General features: G+C 43.8%; 2 protein-coding genes and 1 long non-coding RNA gene across 3 annotated transcripts; 2 read left to right on the forward strand and 1 right to left on the reverse strand.

The window, feature by feature from the left end:
- Positions 1 to 926: 926 nt before the first annotated feature.
- LOC134177698 (roundabout homolog 3-like) lies at positions 927 to 7,209 on the forward strand. Its single transcript, XM_062644478.1, has 6 exons — positions 927 to 1,143; positions 2,571 to 2,897; positions 4,045 to 4,302; positions 4,364 to 4,636; positions 6,535 to 6,831; positions 6,898 to 7,209. The coding sequence occupies exons 1-6, from the start codon at positions 927 to 929 to the stop codon at positions 6,987 to 6,989; spliced, it is 1,464 nt and encodes a 487-aa protein (XP_062500462.1). The 3' UTR covers positions 6,990 to 7,209.
- On the forward strand, positions 7,131 to 12,311 carry LOC134177699 (twitchin-like; the record flags this gene model as incomplete). The annotated part of the gene is made up of 5 exons (XM_062644479.1): positions 7,131 to 7,710; positions 7,769 to 8,056; positions 8,314 to 8,616; positions 11,234 to 11,395; positions 11,541 to 12,311. Coding segments are annotated over 5 exons (1,686 nt in total), but the record flags the coding sequence as incomplete, so codon positions are not given.
- A 9,699-nt stretch (positions 12,312 to 22,010) lies between these two features.
- Positions 22,011 to 22,716, reverse strand: LOC134177519 (uncharacterized). The gene is made up of 2 exons (XR_009969531.1): positions 22,376 to 22,716; positions 22,011 to 22,313 (listed from the first exon to the last, which is right to left on the reverse strand). It is a non-coding gene; the product is annotated as an uncharacterized LOC134177519 (long non-coding RNA).
- Between the last annotated feature and the right edge of the window lie 2,172 nt (positions 22,717 to 24,888).

Here is a 24,888-nt window from a genome sequence, read left to right on the forward strand (position 1 = left end):
TGTGTGTGTGTGTGTGTGTGTGTTTGTGTGTCACTGCATGTGTGTGTCCAATAGTCTCAGGTATTCAAACTATTTCTCTCCTCCTTCCTCTGCTATCTCCATTTTTCATAAGATTTTTCCTTTCCCTCCATGCCAACAGTCCTAGAAGACCCTTTCCTCCGACCGGAAATAGCAACGGAAGAAGAGGAGGAGAGAAATGGTCTGAATATGCAACACTACTATTCAACCAATTCAGCAAAATTATAATCTTATAACCAATTAACTACCAATATACTAGCGTGCGCTACAAAGGATATCTAACTCATCCGATATTTTTATCTCCAGGTTGGCGTTTCTCTCCTGAAAACGTCAATACCACAATCCTTTTAGCTGCATCCACAACTAGACAAAAATAAAAGCACTGTGGCCGGGGTCACACCTTTTCCTTCCCTTACCAAAAATATTAGCCTAGATAAACAAAAAATATTCAAACCAGAAACAACAGTCACAGTCATCTCTAGATCTAGATCTATCACGTTTCACATCACCTCTCAAAATAGCATCTACTAAAATAACTCAAGATCACGTTACTGCCTGTCTCACATAGTTTTCCGTGAATGCTAAAGTTAATTGTAAAACGAAACAGACCGGATATGGAAATACGTTTGTATTATTAATTAAATTGAGAACGATAGCTGTGATGACGCATTGGAAATGACGACAAAACCCACATGACCAACACCCACGTGACCAACACCCACGTGACATATCTAAAATCGCACGTGCGCTACCGTGACAGCCCAACACTTTTTCAGTTGAGAACGTACACAACTCTTCAGCCACCTACCACATCATCCTGCTAACATGCTGCGCTGCCTACTCTTCAAGTCGCTACTCCAGGCGAGGTACCGGTACCCTTGACACATTACAATGAAAGAATTAGCGCGATGACGTATACGGAAATGACGACACCAACCAAACACCCACGTGATCATATTTTAAAAAAACAATACCGCACGCGCGTTACTCTAACTCATAAACTCTTTGAGCTGATTACACAACTCTCCGGCAACGCATACGGCCGCAAGCGTCGCAACCGATCACATCATCCTGCCATCATGCTGCGCTGCCTACTCATCATCTCCCTACTCAACTCAATATCAGGTAACTTCACGATCTTTCTTCCCTCCCTAGTTTCCCTACGTTTGCCTTTCACTTGCAAATCGACCAACGGACGTGTGCATCGGTCATTGTTCTACGCGTGGACGAACGCGGATTTTCGCTGGGCGTCGTCTACACGTCTGTAAACGACCTGTTTACGACCTCACTGTCACTCGCACCGCCTGTCGTCTTGAGACATTGCAGTGGGAGTGTTGGCTCCAGGTGTCCCTGTGGCTTCGCGACCGTCGGGAACTCCTCCGTTGAGACATCGGACATTAAACCGTATCGATTTCCTTAAATTTTCGTGCATTCGAGAGGCGCCACGTGCGGTTTTGATCGACAAACTTTGCACTCTTGGTGTCAACATTTGCGCACTCGAATCGACGGATCGAGACGTCGCGCTGACACTCCGACGCGTTGTTTTTCACAACAGCCGTCCGGTGGGGTGGTTACCGTTTTCGTCGTGTCGATTGCTTTGTTGTGAAAGTCGACGCGCAGGTGGATTTCATGCTGAGGAATTCTCCGCCTCTGGTGCGTCGTCTAGCGACCACGTGGCGACATCGGGTCGAATTTAGAGTATTGTGTAGCTAGCTAGCATCGGTGCGAAAGGAAATTTTAGAGTATCTGGTTTCGAAGTTTTCGGAAAACGAATATTCGTGTCGTTTTTCGATAAGTGATCAGAACCGGAAGTGGATTTGCGGTTATGGTCCGGCCACCTAGTCGAGGGAATTGCGAGGGATTCGCGATGGCTGTGGGATTTAGCGGTCGCGTACAGACCGAGCTACGTCTTATTTCGCGTTTCGCGTCGTTGTTGGTAATCTCTGCGGTTTGAGAAGGTCGCAAATTGGGTGTTTCTGTGTGACACTTGATGCGGAGGAGTGACCTGTGAGTGTGTATGGGTTACTCTAGTGGTGTTCATGGTGTGTGTGTGTGTGTGTGTGTGTGTGTGTGTGTGTGTGTGTGTGTGTGTGCGTGTGCGTGTGTGTGTGTGTGTGTGTGTGTGTGTGTGTGTGTGTGTGTGTGTGTGGGTTTGTGTACGCACGACGTTGAGTTCGGAGAAGATGACGTTGAAGTGTCTTTTATGGTGTTGTAATTGTGTTACGAAGTGATACGGTCGCGTGTTGATTGATTTATGAGCGCGAGTGTTGAGTGCTGCATAGTGTGGCAGTGAAAACATGGAAACTAGGGCTGAGCTCATGCTGTTAGCAGGCGCAGTGGCTTAGCTGTTGGATGCGCGCGCGCACACACACACACACACACACACACACACACACACACACACACACACACACACACACACCACACACCACACACACACCACATCCTTGTATACCATTATGCTTGCATTTCATTGAACTGGACCTAATTAATTAATTAAGTAATTAACGTTATTATCTATTATACTCTTAGCCAAACTTGTCACTCTCTAGGTCACCTTCCCGATGGCTTTACAAAATACCCCGAGGATTCAGTGGTGACGACTGGACAGTCAATTGATCTTGAATGCATGCTAAAGCGACCCACCGACTATAGTTTGCGGATAACTGTTCGATTCCTTTCTAATATGACGGATAAGTTTTTGAACTCGAGAGAGGTGAATGGGCAAGGACACTATAAGGTGGCTACAAAGAAGAAAACTCGAGTCTTGACGATATTGAAAGTCAACGAAGACACAGAAGGAGACTATAGATGTATTGGAGTGGATATTGTGTCTGATGAGGACTTGGTAGGACCATATAGAAAACTTCGAATTGCAAGTAAGAAAGCCATGTGCCTTGGTGTGTGTTTGTATCTGTCTGTCTGTCTGTTTGGTTGGCTGGCTGGCTGGCTGGCTGGCTATTTGTCTGTCTGTCTGTGTCTATGTCTATGAGGTGTATGTATGTTTGTCTGTCTGTTTGTCTGTCTGTCTGGTTGGTTGGCTGGCTGGCTGGCTGGCTGGCTGGCTGGCTATTTGTCTGTCTGTCTGTTTGTCTGTGTCTGTGTGTTTATGTATGTTTGTCTGTCTGTTTGTCTGTCTGTGTGTCTGTCTGGTTGGCTGGCTGGCTGGCTGGCAATTTGTCTGTCTGTCTGTGTCTGTGTATGTATGTTTGTCTGTCTGTCTGTTTGTCTGTCTGTGTGTCTGTCTGGTTGGCTGGCTGGCTGGCTGGCTGTTTGTCTGTCTGTCTGTTTGTCTGTGTCTGTGTGTGTATGTATGTTTGTCTGTCTATCTGTCTGTCTGTCTGTCTGTCTGTCTGTGCTTATGTGTAGGCTATTTGCTGTCATGGAGGGTATAATCGTATTGGTTCTACTGACAGACTCTCTTTTCTCATGCTTTACACAGACAAAACGACTTACATTTTTACCCACATACCAGCCAGCCAGCCTGTGACTACGTGTACCAACAGGCAAGCTGTGTGACAACACACGCTGCCTTAATTATTTCCTACAAACCAATGTGCTTCTCCCTTACACTGCATGAGCCCAAGAACCAAGCAGTTAACCTCATCACAGACTATCACGGACTGAACGTGTAGCATAGGTGTTACCATGGCAACTATGGCTGGCAGGTTGCCCCCTCCCCCATGGAACAATAGAGGATAATGTACATTGTATAGACAGGTTTCTTTAGTGCCACATAGACCACATTGTGTATGAGCAACCAGATGGTCAAAAGTGTTATATACTGTGAACCAAGGCTGGTAGAGTATAATGGATGTTAATTGAATCATCATACTCAGCAATATACTCAACCATGCTGACAGTAAATTCCCACATTTTATTATCCACACATTAGAGGCAATGTGTCCCAGTCTGCTTGACGCATAGATATGTTACTATGTGTACAGCTGATTCACTTTGACATATTCATGTGTAATCACCAAGTGACAAATTTATTGTTTCAGTGACTGAATTTATTATTTTCAGAGCCTCCTGGCATTCAACACGAAGACACCATGACTGTCGTCGAGTCACGTTCTCTCAACCTGTCGGTGTCGTTCACCGGTCTGCCTCTTCCGAACGTCACTCTCTATCGAAATGGAACGATGGAGGCATTCATACCCAACATCGACACACTGCAGTATCTCCTACCACACGTGACTAGATCAGATGCGGGGTTATACACTGTCATAGCATCAAACATGGCAGGAGAAGCAAAGTCAGAGTTTCAAGTGATAGTGCGATGTACGACTGTCCTAGTCAATTTGATTAATAGTTATGACTCTAAATGTGAGATTTTGTGTAGACAAGCCACGTATAATGACCGAGTCCACACCAAGGAAGCACAAGATCTCATCAAACGTTTCGTTTAGCTGCGACGTCGACAGCAACCCGAGATCGTCGTTCAAGTGGCTGCATAACAAAACCGAGCTAAGCAGTCACCCCAACCTCTATTCCCTTCTCAACAACGGACAACTCATAGTACACAATATACGATACAATCACACAGGGACATACACTTGTAAAGCATCGAACGAACTGGGAGAAGACAGGAAAGACTTCAAGCTTATTGTTCAAGGTGAGTTTCTTGTGTCCAGCCTCTAAATGTTAAGGATGTCGTATGCCATCTGTTGTGGCCTCAAATGGTTATTATGTGGTGTGAGCAGCCACACACAGGTAGGGCTAATGTGATTTGGTTGGAGCAGTGGCTTCCCGTGTTTTGACTCTAGCTGTAGTGTTAGTATTTAGCTCTTGAAGGGATGCTGGTCGGGTTTGGGAAAATGGAAGGTTGACTTCCAATAGGAAGTATGACCAGATGGACTTCTAGGGTTAATTATTATCACCTAAGGGTACATGTTGCCATTATCCAGAAGTATTAGTGTAGTATGATGGTTATAATCATGAGAGGTTGTTGCAAGTGGTTGTGCTATGCTTGAAAGGGAAGCCATCTTCAGGAGTTTGTCGGTTTCCATGCTGTCAGCTATAAGTAATTTTATGTTTATATTGTGCTGATGGAATGTACACTGTACACTTTGTGTTGGCAAGGTACTAAGCAGGGAAGGGTTTCGGATTGCTCACAATGTTTATAGAATTTCGATTTGTCTGCAAGGCCATTGGGATTGGGAAGGACATCAAAAGTGGCCGGAACTTAACGCACTTAACACGTCAACTTTGTAATCTCAACATGCTGCAATTTTCTTAGTAACCAAACTGCCAGTAATCATTTTCAAGGTGTGTGCACACTAGGCACTTTAAAATGATATCTCTGCCTCTCTTCGGTATCACGTGACTGATATATTTTAAGATGGTTGACGTGTACGTGTGGGTTCTTAACTTATGGAAAGCGTTGGTACAGTGAAGTAATGTAATTCGAAATTGAGGGAGAACAAAGAAGAGTGAGGAGGGTTAGATGTTCCGACTACATCGTAGTGCACGTGAACATTTCATAATTGAATTCAACCGATTGCCATCAAATAGATTAGGTGTGGACGTGATGTTTGCAGTCGGATTGCGATCCAGTTGCCAATGTGGACAGGCCTCTACTGTCAGCATACTAATAGTCATAACATAGCTTCGTATTTTGGGTCTAAACTGAAACTCACAATACAAGAGTCAGATCCACAACAGCAAGTATGGAAAATATTTATTACGTATGTAATCAGTAAGTATGGAAATATATATATTACTTATTTAATCAATAAGTATGGAAAGATTTATATTACTTATTTAACCAAAAGTATGGAAAGATTTATTACTTATTACCAACATTTGAAAACTAGGTCTACTAGGGGAGGCTGGTCACGTGATGTACGTGCAGCCTGCCAGGCAACCGCATAACACTGACCAAATAAATCGTCTGTATGTTTAATATGGTGGACGTGAGTCAAGCTTCATAGCTATGGCACACTGAGGGTTTGCACTGTAGTGCTTCTTCATTTTTCAATCAGCGAGTATGGAAAACATATATTAATTATTTAATCAGCAAGTACAGAAAACATATTAATTATTTAATCAGCAATTAAGGGGAAATATATTAATTATTTAATCAGTAATTAAGGAAAATATATATTAATTATTTAATCAGTAATTAAGGAAAAATATATTAATTATTTAATCAGCAATTAAGGAAAATATATTAATTATTTAATCAGTAATTAAGGAAAACATATATTACTTATGTAATCAATGAGTATGAAAAAGATATACAGTATGTATTGAATCTGCTATACTGTAGCATCAGACCAGACATCCGTGTCAAACAGCTACTGGCTGAAGCAGGTGTAGTAGTACACTGTTTATGAAACTGGTCCGGCCATGGCCAACCATCCATACTGGCTCAGGTGCCACAGTGCCCTATGGCCTGTTGTAATGAGTAATGGGTATAGAATCATTGACAGCAGTAGGCTCTCATCTCATTGCTTACTATATCCCAGCTGTAGTGTGGCATATACTCTAATGGGACTTTGTTTTGTTTAGTTCCTCCTGGAGCTCCAGGCAAGCCGAAAGTCGAGTCGTACACTCGCACGACAGTCCAGTTGAAATGGGAGAAAGGATTCGACGGACACGCAGACATAACCGGATACCGACTGGAGTATCAGAATGAGACGAATTCGTGGAAACGGTTCACTGCGTTGAGGATCCCAACATCGACGACCTTCACAGTCAATAATCTACGCCCCAATGGACCCTACCGTTTCCGACTACGAGCGGTGACGAGCGTGGGTCATAGCCAATGGAGCGAGCCGTCTGAGGAGATTATGACTCACCCTCTTGGTATGTACTGACTTACTAGGAATGAATGATGCATAGCAAGTTACTGATTGACGTCTGTTTGTGTAGCTCCTTTGAAGCCGCTACAGCGTGGATTAAGGAACATAAATGCAACGAGTTTTGATGTCTATTGGAATGTAAGTAATCGAATCATGGACTAACCATTAAACTACAATTTGGTTTACCAACAGTAACTATCACTTGAAAGCTCACCCTGTAATCTTTGGTTCACACACACACACACACACACACACACACACACACACACACACACACACACACACGCAGACATTGCCTGAGCGCATATACGTATACACAACACTTATCTACACTGTTTCTTCTCCCGGCAGCCTCCGTATGGTTACAAAGAAGGCGACATCCACGGCACTATAATAAAGTACAAGGTCGAATGGTGGGTGACATCCGAAGGCCGATCGACGTCGTCGTATGTCAACGTCACAGGCATTGAACACCACAAACTACTCACTAACCTAAAAAAGGGAACGAAATACTCAGTCGTCGTGTCAGCCATCAATAATGCGTTCATCGGACTTGCAAGCAAAGAGGAGGAAGGAACAACACTGAAGACGAAGCCGGCACCTCCCAGTAACATACAAACGAATCCAATCAACAGCAGACTTATCCGTTTGTCGTGGACTACGACTGACTTAGGAGGCGGAGCGATCACTAAAATCATCGTGGAGTATCAAACAGTCGGCGGCGAGTGGAAAGAAGCCAATCAGCAGCCGAACGTGGGAGACACAGAAGTCGTGATTAGCGACCTCACCGAGAAGACGCAATACCGAATGAGAGTCACTCTAGAGAACGAAGAGGGACGCAGCATACCGGGTGTATCAAGCATTGTAACCACACCTCCCAGTGGTCAGAGATTCGGGTGTTAAAGTTTTTATTAATTTTTTACCGATGGTTTACATTGTAGGAGCGCCGACGAAGCCGAAGTTGCGTGCCACATCTGTCGGTATGGAGGAGATTGAGTTGACGTGGGAAAAAACAGGGACGACTGCGGTCGTCTCGTGGACGCTGCAAATTAAGAGAGAGATGGAGGAGGAGTGGAGGGTAGTTGAGGAGTTGATACACGAGTCGCGTAAGAGTCGAGTGGTCGACGAGTTGAAGCCGAATACGACTTATTGGTTTCGAGTGATCGTACAGAACAACGAAGGGTCGAGTCCATTCAGCGATTTCGTCATGGTTACAACAAAGCCGCTCGGTATGCGTACATGTGTATGTTCAAGACATGCATGCACGCACGCACGCACACGCACACACACACACACACACACACACACACACACACACCACACACACCACACACACACACACACACACACACACACACACACACACACACACACACACACACACACACACACACACACACACATGCCATTATTGCCATCTGACTTTACGTTTTGGGTGTACACTGACGTCTCGAAATTTTAACTTCCGTGTCTATTCTATTGCTAGAACCTCCTCCTGCTGTGTCAGTAGTCACTGTCGTTAAACAAGATACCCAGTCCGAGTCCAATGAAGTGGTGATGACTTGGGAACGTGGAGTCGAGGGAGTGACCGGCTACCTGGTGCAGTATCGACACGCCAGCGATGACGAGTGGACCGAAAACGAAGTCGGACTCGATGCAACAAGCTTCGTCGTCAGCGAGTTGCAACACAACTCGACGTACTACTTCCGTGTCATCACCCTACAGGGAGAACTCCGGAGCGTTCCCAGCAACGTTTCACAATTGATGACGACAGCAGAAGAAGACGAAGGTAAGTTGATGGTGTGTGGTGTGGTGTGCGTGTGCGCGCGTGTCTGTGTGCATGTGCGTGCATGTCTGTGTGTGTGGCGTGTGTGTGTGTGTGTGTGTGTGTGTGTGTGTGTGTCTGTCTGTGTGTGTGTGTGTGTGTGTGTGTGTGTGTGTGATTTAGAACACCGAAAGTGTAAATTAATGGTAATGTTGCAGTCGTTTGCCTTCAGAACACAATTTCAGGTCTTAATATTTTGATATCCATCTGTTTGTTTGTCTGTCTGTGTCTGTCCATCTGTTTGTTTGTCTGTTTGTTTGTCTGTCCATCTGTTTGTCTGTCTATGTGTCTGTCCATCCATCTGTCCATCTGTCTGTTTGTCCATCTGTTTGTCTGTCTCTGTGTCTGTCCATCTGTTTGTTTGTCTGTCTATGTGTCCGTCCATCTGTTTGTCTGTCTATGTGTCTGTCCATCTGTTTGTTTGTCTGTCTATGTGTCTGTCCATCTGTTTGTCTGTCTATGCATCTGTCCATCTGTTTGTCTGTCCATCTGTTTGTTTGTCTATGTGTCTGTCCATCTGTTTGTTTGTCTGTCTATGTGTCTGTCCATCTGTTTGTCTGTCTATGCATCTGTCCATCTGTTTGTTTGTCTGTCCATCTGTTTGTTTGTCTATGTGTCTGTCCATCTGTTTGTTTGTTTGTCTGTCTGTCCATCTGTTTGTTTGTTTGTCTGTCTGTCCATCTGTTTGTTTGTCTATCCATCTGTTTGTGTGTCTGTCTGTCTGTCTGTGTATCGGTCTGTTTATCTGATTGTTTGTCTATCTGTTTGTCTGTCTGTCTATCTGTCTATCTCTGTCCCCCGTTTTGACATACTTTAAAACATACTTGATGGACTGACACTCGTGCAAAGCTCCACATTTATATGCCAGATAAACAAACATCCGGCAAAAAAGGAGAGTACGGCACTACCCACCGGTTGTCAATAGAGACATTGTTTCCTTTGATTTTCTTAGTTCCTTGATGGCCACCGTCATCTTTTTCGCTAGCTATTTTTTCGAAAGTTTCAATAGTTCTTTAATATTTATTCTAGAAATTCGCAATGTCAACACATGGGGGATGGGTAGAGAGAGTGACTTTGCCCTCAGACTGTTTACAAACTACGTGGCGAACTACCTGTGTAACAGACAGCTTTTGTATGTGTTTTATGTCCATGTCTCTGTCACTGGGATGGACGTTGGGTTGAGAGAGTGTAAGCAATATGACAGACAAGCCCTGGGGCTTGAATTGAATGGTGGAATGCAATAGGCTTGTTTGTGTACTAATAAAAGACCCAGGGCTTGTATTCATAGAGGGCTTGCATGGTACAAATATATTGACTACATACTAGAAGACAGTTGCAAGTTAGTTCACTTGTTAAGCACGTACTGGTATCTGTTCATTTTATCATCCAGCCACGTAACATTTGAGCAACTTGTTTGCAGTGGAGCCTTCAAAGTTTAATTTTTCCAAAAGCACTAGATCGTCTTCCTGTTTTGTGACATCTGCTGACATCGGCCCACTAAATTGCTTCCGCTGATTGTGATTCGTTGTGCTGAGGTAGATAAAGATGATGTTCGACGTGCTTCATAGTGCTTTCATCCTCCATGCAGATCATTAGAGCACCATCAACATTGGTAGTGTTCCCACACACTTGAAAGAATATCTGATAGTTGAAATGTTGAGTAGGCACCTCAGGTACAAGTTGAACGAATCCTGCCCGTACTGTACGCATGCAGCTGAAGACAGGTGGGTCTTCCATTCAGTCTGGGTTCTACAACACCAAGAACTAAGGTGCAAAGCAATTTGAATTGAAGCCCCAGGGCTTGTATTTGGACAGATATATGTTATTAGTTTCTAGCAAGTGGATCTGAAGTTACCCCTTACCCAATCCCACCGGCTACTTTACTCCTAATAGGCCACAGGTTTACACGTAACAACAAGGGATTTCCTATCATATAAATTAAAATGTTTATTACTTATTGGTGTTAGTATACTTACATTTTCTAGTGAATTTGTGTATGTCAACAACAAGCCTGGGCTCGCCCGTCGGCACTGCCCCCTAATTATGCCACCACAGGTGTATACACCCAATACTGTAGTAACTAGACATTGAGTGTTGACATACCTCCCACATCTTGCCCTCTGGACACGTGATGTTTTTACCATATCACATGTGCAGTAGTAGGGAATGCACCTAGAACAAACATCTGCAGTCAATATGACATTCAACCATCATGAGTATGAATAGTAATCCTAAGGGCTCACACAGTCATCAACATACAGCACAAATCAGCACATCAATGTACCAGCTGGTAGTAGATTGAAATCACAAGTTGTAATAATCAGTAGTCAATACCGATGTACTAGAGGCATATACTCACATCCTACCAACATCGGCTTTACATAGTTATGCAAACGTAACAAATCACAGTCACTACAGACAGTTAGAAAACCAGGATTCCACACTACCCTATGTGTACTCTTTGTAACAAAGTTGTATTGTAGTCTCCGTATGCCATAGTTGGCAAGGCATGCGTCTGTAGTCAGTGAGCCAATATTGTATTCATTCCATCATTTGTCTTATTGCCTGCCTATTTGTCCAGGTTTGTCTCCCGATTCTCCACTAAGCGTTGGCAGCGTTTCCGATGAAAGCTTCCCTCTCGCCGCTCTCATCGCTGTCTGTGTCGTCGGCGGTCTGGTCGTCGTGTTGCTAGTAGTCGTCGTCATCGCAGTCTATTGCAGCAAACGAGAACAACTCAAAGAAAGTAAGAGACCCACAATAACAAATTAATCAATAATTAATTAATCCATAATTAATTAGTCTATAATTAATTAATTATGAGGAACGACCATCTACTGTCTAGTCAGATCATAACATGACCGTTCCGGTTTCACGTTTTTCTGTACTAGAATGGTATGATCCTCCCGAGGACTCGACCAGCTGGTGTCAAGACGACAGCTACCGTAGCCCTGGGTCGATGCCGCCTTCATCGAGCAAGACCATCTCCGACGCCGAAGCTGATGCCCAATTCGAACCCGTCAAATACGCCGAACTTCAGCTATTCAAGGAACCATCATTCAGGCCGTTACACGCAAGGAGGGAAGAGACGCCGTATGCCGACATCGACATTGAAGAGACAGTAGCGCGAGCGGAGAGATCTCGGTCTCAGTCGGCCGAGCCTGCAGGACCGTCCAATCGGAGGGGCAACCATTACCACCTTGCACCACCATCGGCAAATGTGCAACCCGAATCAGACGTGTGAACAAGTCGTCGGGCTGTGTGTGTATTATAGAAGGATTGACTGAGATGAGGACTGGATTTCTTGGCTTGTTGGGTATGAGTGCTTTCAATCAATCGTAACCGTTGGATGCCTGATGTCACAAGACTAATTATCGAGGGACGTAATTATGTACTAATAGTAGGATTTGAGCAGATGTGCTGCTAGTTTTAGTTGGGTTTCGTTAGATTGTAATTTATATATAGTATAGTATAGTCTACACATGCAATGGACACTGACCGTTTAATCAGGTGTTACTGTAATCACTGTAATGGTATTGTTCCTGACTACTGAGTTGGTGTTAGGTGTTTAGTGGTTTGAATTCAGTAACATACTGAGTGTGTTGGGTTCCTTTCTGTTGGCTAGAGATCATTGTAAAACATCGAATCTTGATAGTTTGTTATGAAGTGTGTGACAGCATAGCAATTCTTACCACGAGCATAAAATGAGAAATTGCACCAAGGTGGGTTGTTTATATCAACTACATCTGAGATGTGACCGAGAAAACTTTGGTTTTAACGCTGAAGCCAACAAGGCCTTACGCATAGCAAGCTTGTCTGTCTGTCTCTGTCTCTGTCTGTCTGTCTGTCTGTCTGTCTGTCCACCTTTGTCTCACAGTTGGATTGTCATATGTCGCCTTTTCTTAGTCAACTCATTTTCTTGTATCGACGTTTGCTCTAGATGGTCTATTATTTGATTTTGACATTCAAGGCCAAGTCCATTACTTAATCTATGACTTTGTTGTGTTGTCTATCATATCATAAAAAACCCTAGCAAATGTACAAGTAAAGTCTGTCTCTGTCTGTCTGTCTGTCTGTCTGTCTGTCTGCCTGTCTGTCTGTCTGTCTGTAACATAAAAACCCAATAAAAATAAATAAACAAAATATGTCTATCATATCATAAAAAACCCTAGCAAATGTATAAGTAAAGTTTGTCTCTGTCTGTCTGTCTGTCTGTCTGTCTGTAACATAAAAACCCAATAAAAATAAATAAACAAAACACAAGGAAAATAGCGTTTGCCCTGCGCCCCCAAGTTTTCTTTTATCATACTTTGTATGGCAGTATTTATTAATTCTAATAATGATTGTCACTTATTGGGGATAGCATAATTTACTTTAATTCCCCCAAAACAGAATAATTATAAATAACATCATAAGTGATGAATTAGTAAAACTAAATGTTAAGACATCAATACATACAAATACTAAAGACTGTCCACACGTTTGATCCAAATACTGGACAGAATTTAGATCTTGATGTGTCCCTGGCTCATCTGTGGAGTCAAAGTCAAGTGACAGGTCTTGTTGCCAATTTCGTCGTACAATTCATGCTTTCATTGATGAAGTCGGTTCCATGTAGATATTGAAGCCATCCATGATAGCAGCTAAACCACAATAGAGATATGGTTAGCCACAAGTTTCGTATGATTGCTCATTACTCACTCTAACACTCTATCACTGGCTTTGCGCTATAGCTTGTTCAGTGCATGATGTGTCTAACTTGTAATCCGTTCAAAATTTGAAGGACAGCGTGCCACTTACAAACCAGATGACAACACATGTACATCGACTCAGTGGCAAATCCCGATAGAAGCGTACTCCCTTGTTTGGCTCAACCTTGCTTGGTGATTATTGTGCAACTTAGTCATTGTCGGAATCCATCGCTGCAGAGCAACTGTTTTACCAAATCTAACAGATGCACTTCATGTTGCTGGCACCACGAGGCTAGTTGATTACAACTAGTAATTGAAGCTGTGTTTACACCGTCTCTTCGACAGCTATGAGCATTCAAAGTCCTGAACACCATGTAAGTACAGGTGCACGCTAGGAGGAGTATTGCAATTAATATTGTCGCAAAGAATTACGACTAAACATGCTATTTTCTGTCTAGACGTGCTAACTGCAAATTCCGTAAATAGTCCGTTAGTCGTATGTAGAGTCATCGTATACGGGACATAGAATCTCTTACGTAATGTTAGATTTCCGTATAAATATCATCGTAAAACCAAGAAAACGATCAATTTCGGGTCAGCAGTTGTAGACAGGTGAGTTCTGTTGTTTATTTCCGACAGGTCCTAGCAATCGCAAACATGAATTACACTGTTCTGGTGAGAAAACTCTCTCAAGAAAGTTTCGCGCTTACGATTGGTTGTTTGTCCATTGTCTTTGGTTGCCTCGTACGACATAAAGGAATTAATGCTTCATGATTGGGCCACACTAAGGAGGCATGGCACATTCCTGTAGCGTGACAGACATAGCCAGCCAGCCAGCCAGACACATAGTCCCCAGACTGGAAGTCGGTTTAGCCTTATACGTTTAGAGTACGCTACTCACCAAGTCTCATGACTTTTACAAAGTCCCTTTTCTTATGGGCTCATAGCTGAACTAGTTGCCAAGTATGGACTTACCGCATGGAGACAGTTGAAGGCTAGCTGTATCGCAGAAATGAAATCGACAACTGCAATCTACAAGCTGGAGGTATGTTTCGTTTCAATGTTAGCTGTATAGTACACATATGCTATTTCATGCTTCGTGTCAGAGGGGGAGTGTTTCAAGAGTGATACACTGACTTCGTCGAAATCAAAACCTTTTGATGGAAGTGCTTTGTAGCTTGACAATCAGTCACATGATCAACATTTACCAAACAGTGTGCAGACGTTCTTCATCAATTAACAAAAACAAATTCTCTCATTGCAGCAGTTATTTCAGTCATCTGAAGAATGAATGAAAACGATCATTCTGCTGTTACAGATTTCGCGTGTGCAAGCATTAGGGTAACCCCGGGTAATTTCGTACACATTTGCCTTCAGGTATCATCTAAACAACCCCTCGTTTTAACTTGTTGTATCGGCCCTCGGCCTTGGTCACTCACTGCACTACATACAAGAAACTTCGTGGTCATGTCCTTGCTCACCTCGATTAGAAACAGGATCTAATGTCAGCAAAAGTCCGATTGGGTGAATGGGACAATTCCACACGCACTACTCCCATTTTCAAAAGTTTGGGGTTTCTAACACTGTTCAACGTGTACTAACACTTATAAATCAAGTCTGCCTGTCTTTCCGAGATGTACAATTAGCATTTATTCAACATATCGTAGAAATACATTCATGTATTAGAATGGTGCAATGCTGTCTGTTTCTTTTTTTGTAAAGAAACAAATGTGTTTGAAAGGGCGAATCAAACCCAATGTACCAGTCACCAGTGAAGCAGGTAAGCACAACATTGTATGGATGACTTTTTACTAACAAGTCTATCTCCCGAGCGAGTTTACCGCTGACAGATCATAGCACCAAAACCAAAATACTACAGCCACAAACAGATTTTCAAAACGAGCATCATTCTTGAAAGTCACAAATTAGGCAAGTCAGCAGGTGTGGTCCTTACGTTCAGAAGTCACTGCTTAGATTCTACACATGATAACACTGACCGTTTCCTTAGTTCTGTTTGGAGCACTAGACAATCAGCATTCAACGAGTGCTTACTCATTAGAATAGAGCTTGGCTCAGAGCCGTGGTCAACCATTGACATCAAACTGCACAGAATTACCCAGTGTTCGGATTATCTTGGATTAGAAGCAGATAGAATAGCTTGCAGACTCCTGGCAACAACTCTGGTACCGTATTAGCAGGTCATTTAAGTTCTGCATTCTTGAATACTGACAGCTGCATAAATCTTTCCCTTGAACATTATCCCCGAAAAATCAAAAATCTCGTGAATAATGTATAAGATGAAATATTGGCAGGGAATTTATTTTGGCGGATTGGTGGATTTTCAGAAACCACCAATATAAAATCCACCATTAATTTAGCCACCGGTATATATTGACATCATCACTTACATGGATCAGACTAGCCTCCTACCAGACCCTCTGGTGCTGTCATGCCTGGTTCCCGTATAACACAACGTATACAGGAACAGGGCACGACCGCACAAGACAGTCTGGTACAAGACTAGATCAGACATCATATGCCAATGTGGTGGCACATCACGCAGATGAAGCCACAAGATTACAAAACCACACAACCACATTTCTGTTAGGTTGTAGTTAGACAATCAGTGGAAACTTTCTATAAAATATGAATACTCATACTATTACATAAGACAAACCCACGTACAATACTGTAGATTGAGGTGTTTACTAGCCAATGTTCATCCAACTTTACTGCAAATTCCTAGTTAGATCTTAATTTAATGTCAAACATGATAATCTGGGAAAGGGTCTCAACAGAGATACTAGTGCCTTGTTTACTTCTGGAATCTCTGACCAAGAAACTAGTGAAGGTTTGACGACCGACTGTTCCTTTATAAAGGTGGCCAAACTGGCAACCAGATTCAAACACCTTTTTTGAACCCTGAAACCCCCAATATAAATTCCCGCCAATGTTTCGCCTTATACAGTATAGTACAACTGCCTAGAAGCTGGCCATCAGCAGTAAGCATATTTGTTTCTCAATTTAGTATACAGAACAAATCAGAGTCTTTAAACCGTTTCTTTACTTCATCAGTTAGTTTGTTGACAAGCTTGAAGTGATGCCTGCCACAGAAACTCTTCAGAGCTGGGTTTGGTTGTAAAAAGTGGTCACTTAATTTTCATCAACCAATGACAGTCAAAGCTGTAAACAAGCAATACAAGAGATTGAATTGCCTACAGTCTGACACTACTATACCCATCTTGTTTGTGTAGAAACGATATTTGGGGGCAGAGCTTCTAGAGCATGCGCAATCTCGAGGGCAACACGCACCATTTGCTGGTCTCGTGTCCACGCACGTGTGCACGTCTGTTTCGTCTCGTGTTCACATACATTTCCGCCGCGTCTGTTTGTTTTGTCTCCTTGTGTTCACGGACATTTCCGCGTCTGTTCCTGAACTAGATCATTTGCCATTGACTAGGCTTTGTAAGTAAGTTCACTACTTACCATTTTGTGCACCTTGTGAGAGACTTTGCCTGCGTAGAGACGCGTAGGAAGCCATTTCTTGAGTACGGCTTCTCAAAGGTAAGAGACTGCTGTTCAAGCTGAAGTCGCCTGATTCACATTCTGAACAGATACACTTGGAGCGGAAGAACAGATACACTTGAAGCGGAAGAACAGACTACTCATTGCCTAGCAATGGATTAGTTTGGGTGAGTGAAATCATGCCACTGGGAATGTAGCCGTTCTGCGTTGTTTCTGGGCAATCTAGCTTGCTTCTGTATATGTGATTGACCAAGTTGAAGTTCTTACTGCGATAACTTGGTCTATCACATACAAAGAAGTGATAAGTACCTCCAGCTCACACTGTTACATTCTGTCATCTGCAGCTGCAGGAGAATCACAGCAAAAGAAAAATGAAGAAGCACTAGAAGTGCAAACCCTTGGCCTTGAAGGTAAATTGAAATGGACACAGGTCGAGCTGGAGGTAGGTCACGTGACTGCCTGCTACTAGAGTAGGTGTTTATTCAAGCATGACAACTCAAAGGGTACTGAAGGTGGTAACTTCAAATTGTTGGCCACACTTTGCAAAGGCATATGACCTCTAGACAAAGCCTTGTCACACTTCTAACACATGTAATATGCACCACTGAAACTAGCATACAGAATATCATCACTCAGTACTGTATCTAAAAGACTCTTGGTAGGGTTTTGTTCTTATCCCTATTCAAAACCACTACATTCTGTTTGTACAGTCAACGATGACAAGACACACAAACATAATCAGGCCCCTCTTTGCTTTTAGCAATAAAGGCATTGATAGCAGTATCCAAAGTGTCTACATTCTTTCTTTTGGCATTAAGGCCTGTCCACACTAGACCAGAATGGATCGCGATCGGGATAGTGAACGTCCACACTGCACTGCACTTTGAAAACGACACCTCCGCCTCATTTCGATATCACGTGACTGATAACCGATGTGTACGTGCGGCTTCTTTGCTTGTCGAAAGCGTTGATACAGCGACGTAAGGTGAGCGAGAACAAAGACCAATGAGGAGTCCTAGATGTTCCGACTACACGCGTAGCGTACGTGGAGGTAACGTCCACTATTTCTAATTGGATTCAACCGACCACCTCGCGATGTGGATCCCGATCCGATCGCGATCGAGTTGCATGTGTGGACAGTGTTGCGGTTGGATCTCGCGATCAGATCGCGATCCAGTTGCCAGTGTGGACAGGCCTTTAGATTCTTTCCTACGCTCTAGAGCTACGTGCGTCAGCTCGCACTGCTGATTCTACTGTTTTCTTTCTGGCATCAGATTCCCTCCCACGCTTTCTACGTGCGGCACCTTCCTCTGCTGTTTCTACAGCTTTCCTTCTGGCATCAGACTCTCTCCTGCGCTCTCTACGTGCAGCTTGGTTTGCTGTTTTACGCTTTCTGCTTGCATTAGCTTGGCCTAGTCTCGCGTAACCGAAAATACAAAGGGGGAGGGGCTGGCTACGCGAGAGTACTAAAGTGCGTTCACGAATTAGAGCGACTGGTGGAATGTAGGGTACGCCCTAAGGCGTGGCGTAGTGCTTGTGTAGACGGATTATGTTGTCACAGAAGGCAATTAGCATCTACGTTTCAGAGCGTTTGGTGTCAATGACAAACTAGGTAACTATATTGTTACGTGAAAGTGTACGTATAGCCTGGTTCACAATATTGACGTCGGCGTCGACGTCGACGTCGACAATAGAAATGAATCTATTCCAGCGTCGACGTCGGTGTCAACATCAAAGGATGCCGCCGATGTCGAGGCGGTTTCTTGAAGTTTGTCGCTCAACTCAGCGTCGGCGTCATATTGTGAACCAGGCTTATGAACGTGTTGCCTCTGGCTGCCTCGCTGGCTTGAAACGCGGTTTGCTTCATGATGCAATGATATACTAAAAATTGCACTTTTGCTATAACCCATGACTACAGACCTGGATGTTTCTATGCGCTCACTGGTTGTATGTGTCAGTTGCCTCTTCTAGGAACAGCTCTAAGTACCAGATACATACACTCATTCACTTCTGGCTCAGAGAAGCGTCTGGAAACCACGAGAACTTGACTAATTTGACCATACCAGAACCAAACTGACCAGCCATTTAGTGCATTCTTGAGCGTTGATGACATCCATTTGAGGACTTTGACCTACAGTTATGCTGCACAGCACAACACAGGGATTGGTGGGTTTACGATGGAAAACATCAAGCGTCTGTGTAGAGAAGGTCTAGCAAACGTTACTGTGGAAAGTGGGGAAACTGCGTGGGCACGTACGTGAGAAGGTGGAGAAGCATTACAGGACAATACACGGTGTGTTAGACGACGTTGTAGAGCAGATGGTCATTGAATTCGAAGTTGGTCCTGAATCAGAAGATTCGTCGTCGTCTGAAACTGAAAGTTCCAAGGATGAAGAGTAGAAACGGACCCTAGACGCACTCTTTCCTAGCTAGCTGACACCCCAACTGGGAAGTTTACTGTGTTGGGTTACTGTTAACAGCCTGCTAGCTATAACAATTACGTACTTAGCTTTATGCAATTAACCCTAATCCCGCCTTAGTCCCGCCTTTCTCCGCCCCCTAACTCATTAAGATACAGAAAATTGGCTCTATTAACTTCAGCTACGTCTCTGTAGCCCAACAGTGAGTGTACTTAGATCCAGCAAGTGAAGAGCTTTCGATTGATACAAATATCCGCCCGGAGGGCAACATCTTTGTCGCGCAAATGGCCACATTCCACCAGTTTCGCTAATGCGTGAACGCACTTTAAGCTTGGCGCGCTGTCTCAGAATGAGCAGGGGCAACTAACTGTAACCCTGACTCTAATCCTAGCCCAGACCTTGACGCTACATCTAACCGTAACTATTCTTCACAGGAGCCGTAAACGAACTTCCACCTAGCTCGCTCATCATCAATATTATGGATTCTATAAAACACATACAAAACTGGCTCGGAAATTGCGAACGCATTATCCAATAAACACCTTACCACCGATTTTCCAGCTCACAAGAAACACTCTTGACTCGAGCTCGGAAGTGACTAATTGCATCCGTAGTGTTTACCACACTCAGATGTTAACTAAGTGATATTCCATTAACTGTACATTCTAGAGGTCATATTACAATACAAAGATGTTAGGTAACAGTAGAGAAAGTCGCAGGCTATCAAGACGAAGCAGAACGAGAAGAGGAGTCAGACATATTAAGCAACTACTTGCGAGACAAGAGCAACTGTGAGTTGATGTCAAGGCAGGGACCCTGCTAATTGGCTACTTCCTAGCAGCCTTCTGTAAGACCATACCTACTTAATGAATTAATACCTCGTTTACACCGGGAACAGTTCTGAGAATTGTTCTGGGAGCTGTTCTGACGTCTGTTTACACTGCATCCAGCTTAGCCGTTCTGACGCCTCGATTAGATAATGCACGTTACCATGTCCCTGTATCCTTTATTCTGCTGTACGATATTCATACTTTAATTTCTTCAGCTTGGAAGAAATTTGTTTCTGGCTTTGAGTGTAGCCAGCAGCCTCCATGTTCCTAGCAATTTTTTTCGTATACATCTGTGTTCCTATGGCTACACTCAAAGAGCCGTTGTTTAGAGTCCTACCCTAACGGCTCTTGATATGCAAAAGTCTTATTAGACCGCCTGTGTAATACATACGACGTCGTCACCCAACTACAAAAAATCCGGGAACTTGCGGTTTCGAACGATACCAAGATCGTCACCGTCCGTCCTATTGCGCAGAAGTTATTACAGTGGCTTGTTCCAGCACTTCGAAACAACTACATTTGTAACGTGCATGTTTTCCCCCATTGCGACGAGTACCAGATGTCACGACAACTACCAGACGTCTAGAGAAGCTGCGGAAACAACCAGACGTCTAGATTGTTGTGAGCTGGAAAATCGGTGGTGAGCTGTTTGTTTTGTTGTACGTGAGGGTTTAGGACTTAGAAACAACGCCTAATCTAGCTACGTAGCCTACATTTGTAACGTTCCCTCATCTAATTTTGTTTTGGCTCTGCATATGGTGTTACCTATGCCACGCCTACGACCGCCCATACCGATCTCAAAAGCTGCACAACGGGAACCGGACACTGCCAGGCTCACGTGAGTCTGGGGACGCGGCTACAGTCAATCAACTACCGGCAAAACCACATGTCCCGTATAATGCCCAACTCCACAACATCCCCCACACACACATTAAACTACTCAAACAGTCTTGTTTGTAAAGCTCTATACCCACTCTCCTAAACGTTCAGGTGGTCGTCCTTCAGTTCTTCTCTGGCTACGTCTAGGCACCTTCTCTGTCTCGATGGAATCATCATCCAAATCAGAATCAGTCGCAAATCGCGTTATCAGCTGGCAAGGAATGGCATGTTTTCGGAGACAATATTCTGCTCGACAAATGGTTCATGTGTACTTTTCTAGTAGTGCCTGTGAGAAACCTGACCATGTAGTATCTTTGTCCTAGAACTTTGAGAATTGTTGCTGGTCTACAAAACCTTTTTCTTTACTTTCTGGTTGTCTAACAAAAGCAGCTTCTCCTAATTGAAAGGGTTTCCTTTCATGAGACGTACGATTATGGCTTTTCTTTTGTCTCTCTTGACACTCCTGAACTTTGCGTTTCAGTAACTGTGTAAGGGTACGCGAGGTGATACGGGGAGGGGTGTTGAGTTAGCTTTGAGCGCGAACATGTCTAACAGTACTTCTACCGTTACAACTGCACAGGGAATGTGACACAAAACCCACTTGTGTTTTTGTGTGTGTTTTCATGAGGATTTGCGTGGGAAACGAGGCAAACCCATGTGTGGGTTTGTGAAACAAATAAATACCCATATGTGGGTTTTCTAACCCACAGAAACTTTGCAAAAACCCACAAAAAATCCACAAAAAACCCACGTAAAACCCTAGGAAACCTACCATAACCCACCATAACCCACCTTGAGGGTTTTGTAAAATTAAGAAAACTCATACATAAACCTGCGAAATCCACTACGGGAAAAGCTTTTAATTAGAGGTCCCGCCATTTTGATTTTTAATTTAGGGTTGAGTTTGCTATATATAGACTTTTTTTATTGAATTCAATCGTCTATAATTATCGGTGGAAACCATGAAAACCCATGGGACCGCCAATGCAAATTGCAACGGTAAGTGGACATTGAACTGATTGTAATCATGTCTGATTATATTTCCAGTTACCTTATCTAATCGCCACATCTTGCAATTACGTGCTACTAACCATTTGGCACGCTTACTCTAGATTAGCAAAAAATGCACTCTAGAAGTGTAGTGTCTCTGCTTTCTTTTCACGTTCAGTAGCAGTCCTTGTCAGTTATCTGCTTTTTCACTGATGATTCTTTTGCCCAGGTGATGAATCGCTGATGTGGTTCTTTCAGTTGAACCGTCGTAGGACGAGCGACCTCTGCATGGTTGAGCATTCATCTGTACTTGAGGATTTTATCCTTTTCTAGTAGGAAGCAGTCGTTGCAACTGCAGTAATACAGACAAGAAGAGACAAGAGATACCTACTAGTTTGTTTTTCCTGAATCTTGTTCAAAAGCCACAATTCCTGGCAAGCTCCATCCATGTCCGTAACTTGAAGAAACTACCGACATTTCTGTTTTCGGCTGGCTTAGGCTTCTTCATTGATGGTTTCATCTACGTACAATATCAACAGGAAAATGTGAAACAGCCTAGCTCATTCTACATCTGAAGAGCGACATTCACGGCAAGTAGACATCTCTACAAACCACGTCAACTAGGACCCAAGTCGCTGGACTGCGCTGTACATGTGGTAGGTGAAAGCATAATCCTCTTGCAGACGCCGCGACAGCGAACCGCCAAAACAGACTGCCGGTTGAGTCCAAGTGCCCGCGTATTTGCAATTTGAACAGTGCGTGATGGTGATTGGCTACTGAAGGCTCCCGTTCAGGTACGCATTTTCCAAGCGTGACGCCGATTGGTTCATTTCGATCCTCCTTGATCCTGCTGCTTACGATCACATCTTGGGAGGCCCAAGGTGGTAGCTGTTTACTTGCTAATTGCTACTCTGCGATCCACTAAGTATGAAAGTAAACACTATCAGTCTGGTTGGTAGGCGTGACTTGGATCACGAGTGCACTCAGAGTGGTAGATGACATGCCAACAAACATTGCAACATTTCTGTCTTCCTCTAACAACTGCATTGGGTTTTGCGTGTGTTTCGAAGGTTCCAGTGGGTTTTCGTAATCTGCAATCGTGCTCTGCTGTCAAGTTGATTTGTAACAAAACGCTAGCGGAGGTCATTCACTACTACATCACTTTTGATTAGCAGTTATCCTGACGTTTAGCTACTGCAAACGTATAAGTTCTCTGCTCAGACTGGGTTTCAGATTTCCCAACTATTGTTATGTGGGTTCTTTCATCAGAACCCTAAAAACCCATATTCCTTGTGTTTCGTATAGGCGTAGCCATATATGCGGTCTCTAGAGCTCAAATAAATAGTCGCTTAGATTAGGCGAGTACAAACTACAAATGTCTACGAATTCTAGCTATTCTGTCTGTCTCATGCAGCATTACCAGCTGCGCATGCGTCGAACAAAACCCATGTTGTGTGTTTGAACGTTTCATGCTGTGTTTTCTATGGGTTTTACGAACTCGATCTACAGAAACCCATGTATAACACATGTTGAGTTAGATGGGTTTTGTGTCACATTCCCTGTGCTATGCGCGCATGAGCGAAGAACACCAAAAAGACCCAGCAGTGGTTGCAGACGAGCTCAAGCAGGAGTTTGTCAAAGCAGAGAGAGATCGAGATACAGCTATATACGAGCTTACAGGACGATCTTGGCGTCCAGATGAGTCTCCAGCTTCATTTGCACATGATATTTGCCGCCTTGCTAAACTGGCATATCCCGGATTTGGCGCGGATGCGCTCGATACCATAGCGAGGGATTGTTTTTTGAAAGGACTATCACCGGAGCTACGCGTGGCACTACGGCGAGACCCACAAACTGTAACCAAGAAGGTTCAAGACCTAGCCGCAGAAGTCGTACGATTACAACTAGCTGGGGTGGGAAGCACGACACCGCAGACTGCACGCGTTGCCCAGGCAACGGTTACAGACCCGGATGCATCTTATACTACTGTAGCACCGTCCAGACGCAACGTTCTATAAAATACGTTGTACTCCTGTCTAGACGTATCCGTGCTATACTGCACTCTCTCTCGTGTAATATAATCCAAGCAGGCACTGGTATATAGGACACACTCGAACGATCAACTGATCAATCCTTACGCAAGTGCTACGTACACCAAGTAGTGAACTTGAACTAAGCTCTATATAAGTAGACGATACACCGTACTACACAATACACGTACTACACGGTACACAATCAATACTATGCTAGTCTAGCAAATTCACAAGTTATATAGGCGCTACCTAATGACGTCAACTAACGTACGCTAAGTAGCTAGTGCGCTACACCGTTGCTACACTACTAGAACCCACTTTTGTGCGAGCGAGTCCATCAATTGATGACTGATCACGACGATGGCATCAGCGAGACGGAAACCAGCTACGTGCAGGTAGTACGACACAAGACAGCTCCGTCAAGAAGCAGGTACTCTGACTATTCAAATAGCGGTCCATATGGCGTGCGATCTCTGCCAAAACTCCCACAACGCAAACAGACGTCTGTGTAGTACAACGCAAACAGACGTTGGTAGCATGCACAACGCAAACAGAAGTCGATAGCACAACGCAAAAGCTGCAGAAGTTCATTTCTTTTGCCCGGTCAATGCGTATTTATGATAAATTGATAGTGACGCATAGTCACTGTAGAGAACAAGTCTAGAAACATTTGAGAAAATGATGGGTATGTAGGGATGGGTATGTGAGTGAGGCGCTACATAGCCTGACTGACAAAAGTGAAATGTGACGCGTTTCCTAGACGACCTAAATTCTGAGACTAGTGTCAGCGTTAGTAGTCTGGCTACAATTCGGACCGTTTACATTCTAGTGTTAGGTAGCCGGTTCTGAGATGTTTTACTGAGTTATAAGA

Source organism: Corticium candelabrum, chromosome 3, assembly GCF_963422355.1.
Source record: "Corticium candelabrum chromosome 3, ooCorCand1.1, whole genome shotgun sequence".
NCBI classification, from domain to species: Eukaryota; Metazoa; Porifera; class Homoscleromorpha; order Homosclerophorida; family Plakinidae; genus Corticium; species Corticium candelabrum.

What these genes read in the sequence shown, in the direction of transcription:
- LOC134177698 (XM_062644478.1), top strand. Translation starts at nt 927, where the DNA reads ATGACGTATACGGAAATGACGACACCAACCAAACACCCACGTGATCAT. An exon ending in CCTACTCAACTCAATATCAG is followed by an intron (nt 1,144 to 2,570) that starts GTAACTTCACGA and finishes GTCACTCTCTAG; the next exon opens with GTCACCTTCCCGATGGCTTT. An exon ending in TAGAAAACTTCGAATTGCAA is followed by an intron (nt 2,898 to 4,044) that starts GTAAGAAAGCCA and finishes TATTATTTTCAG; the next exon opens with AGCCTCCTGGCATTCAACAC.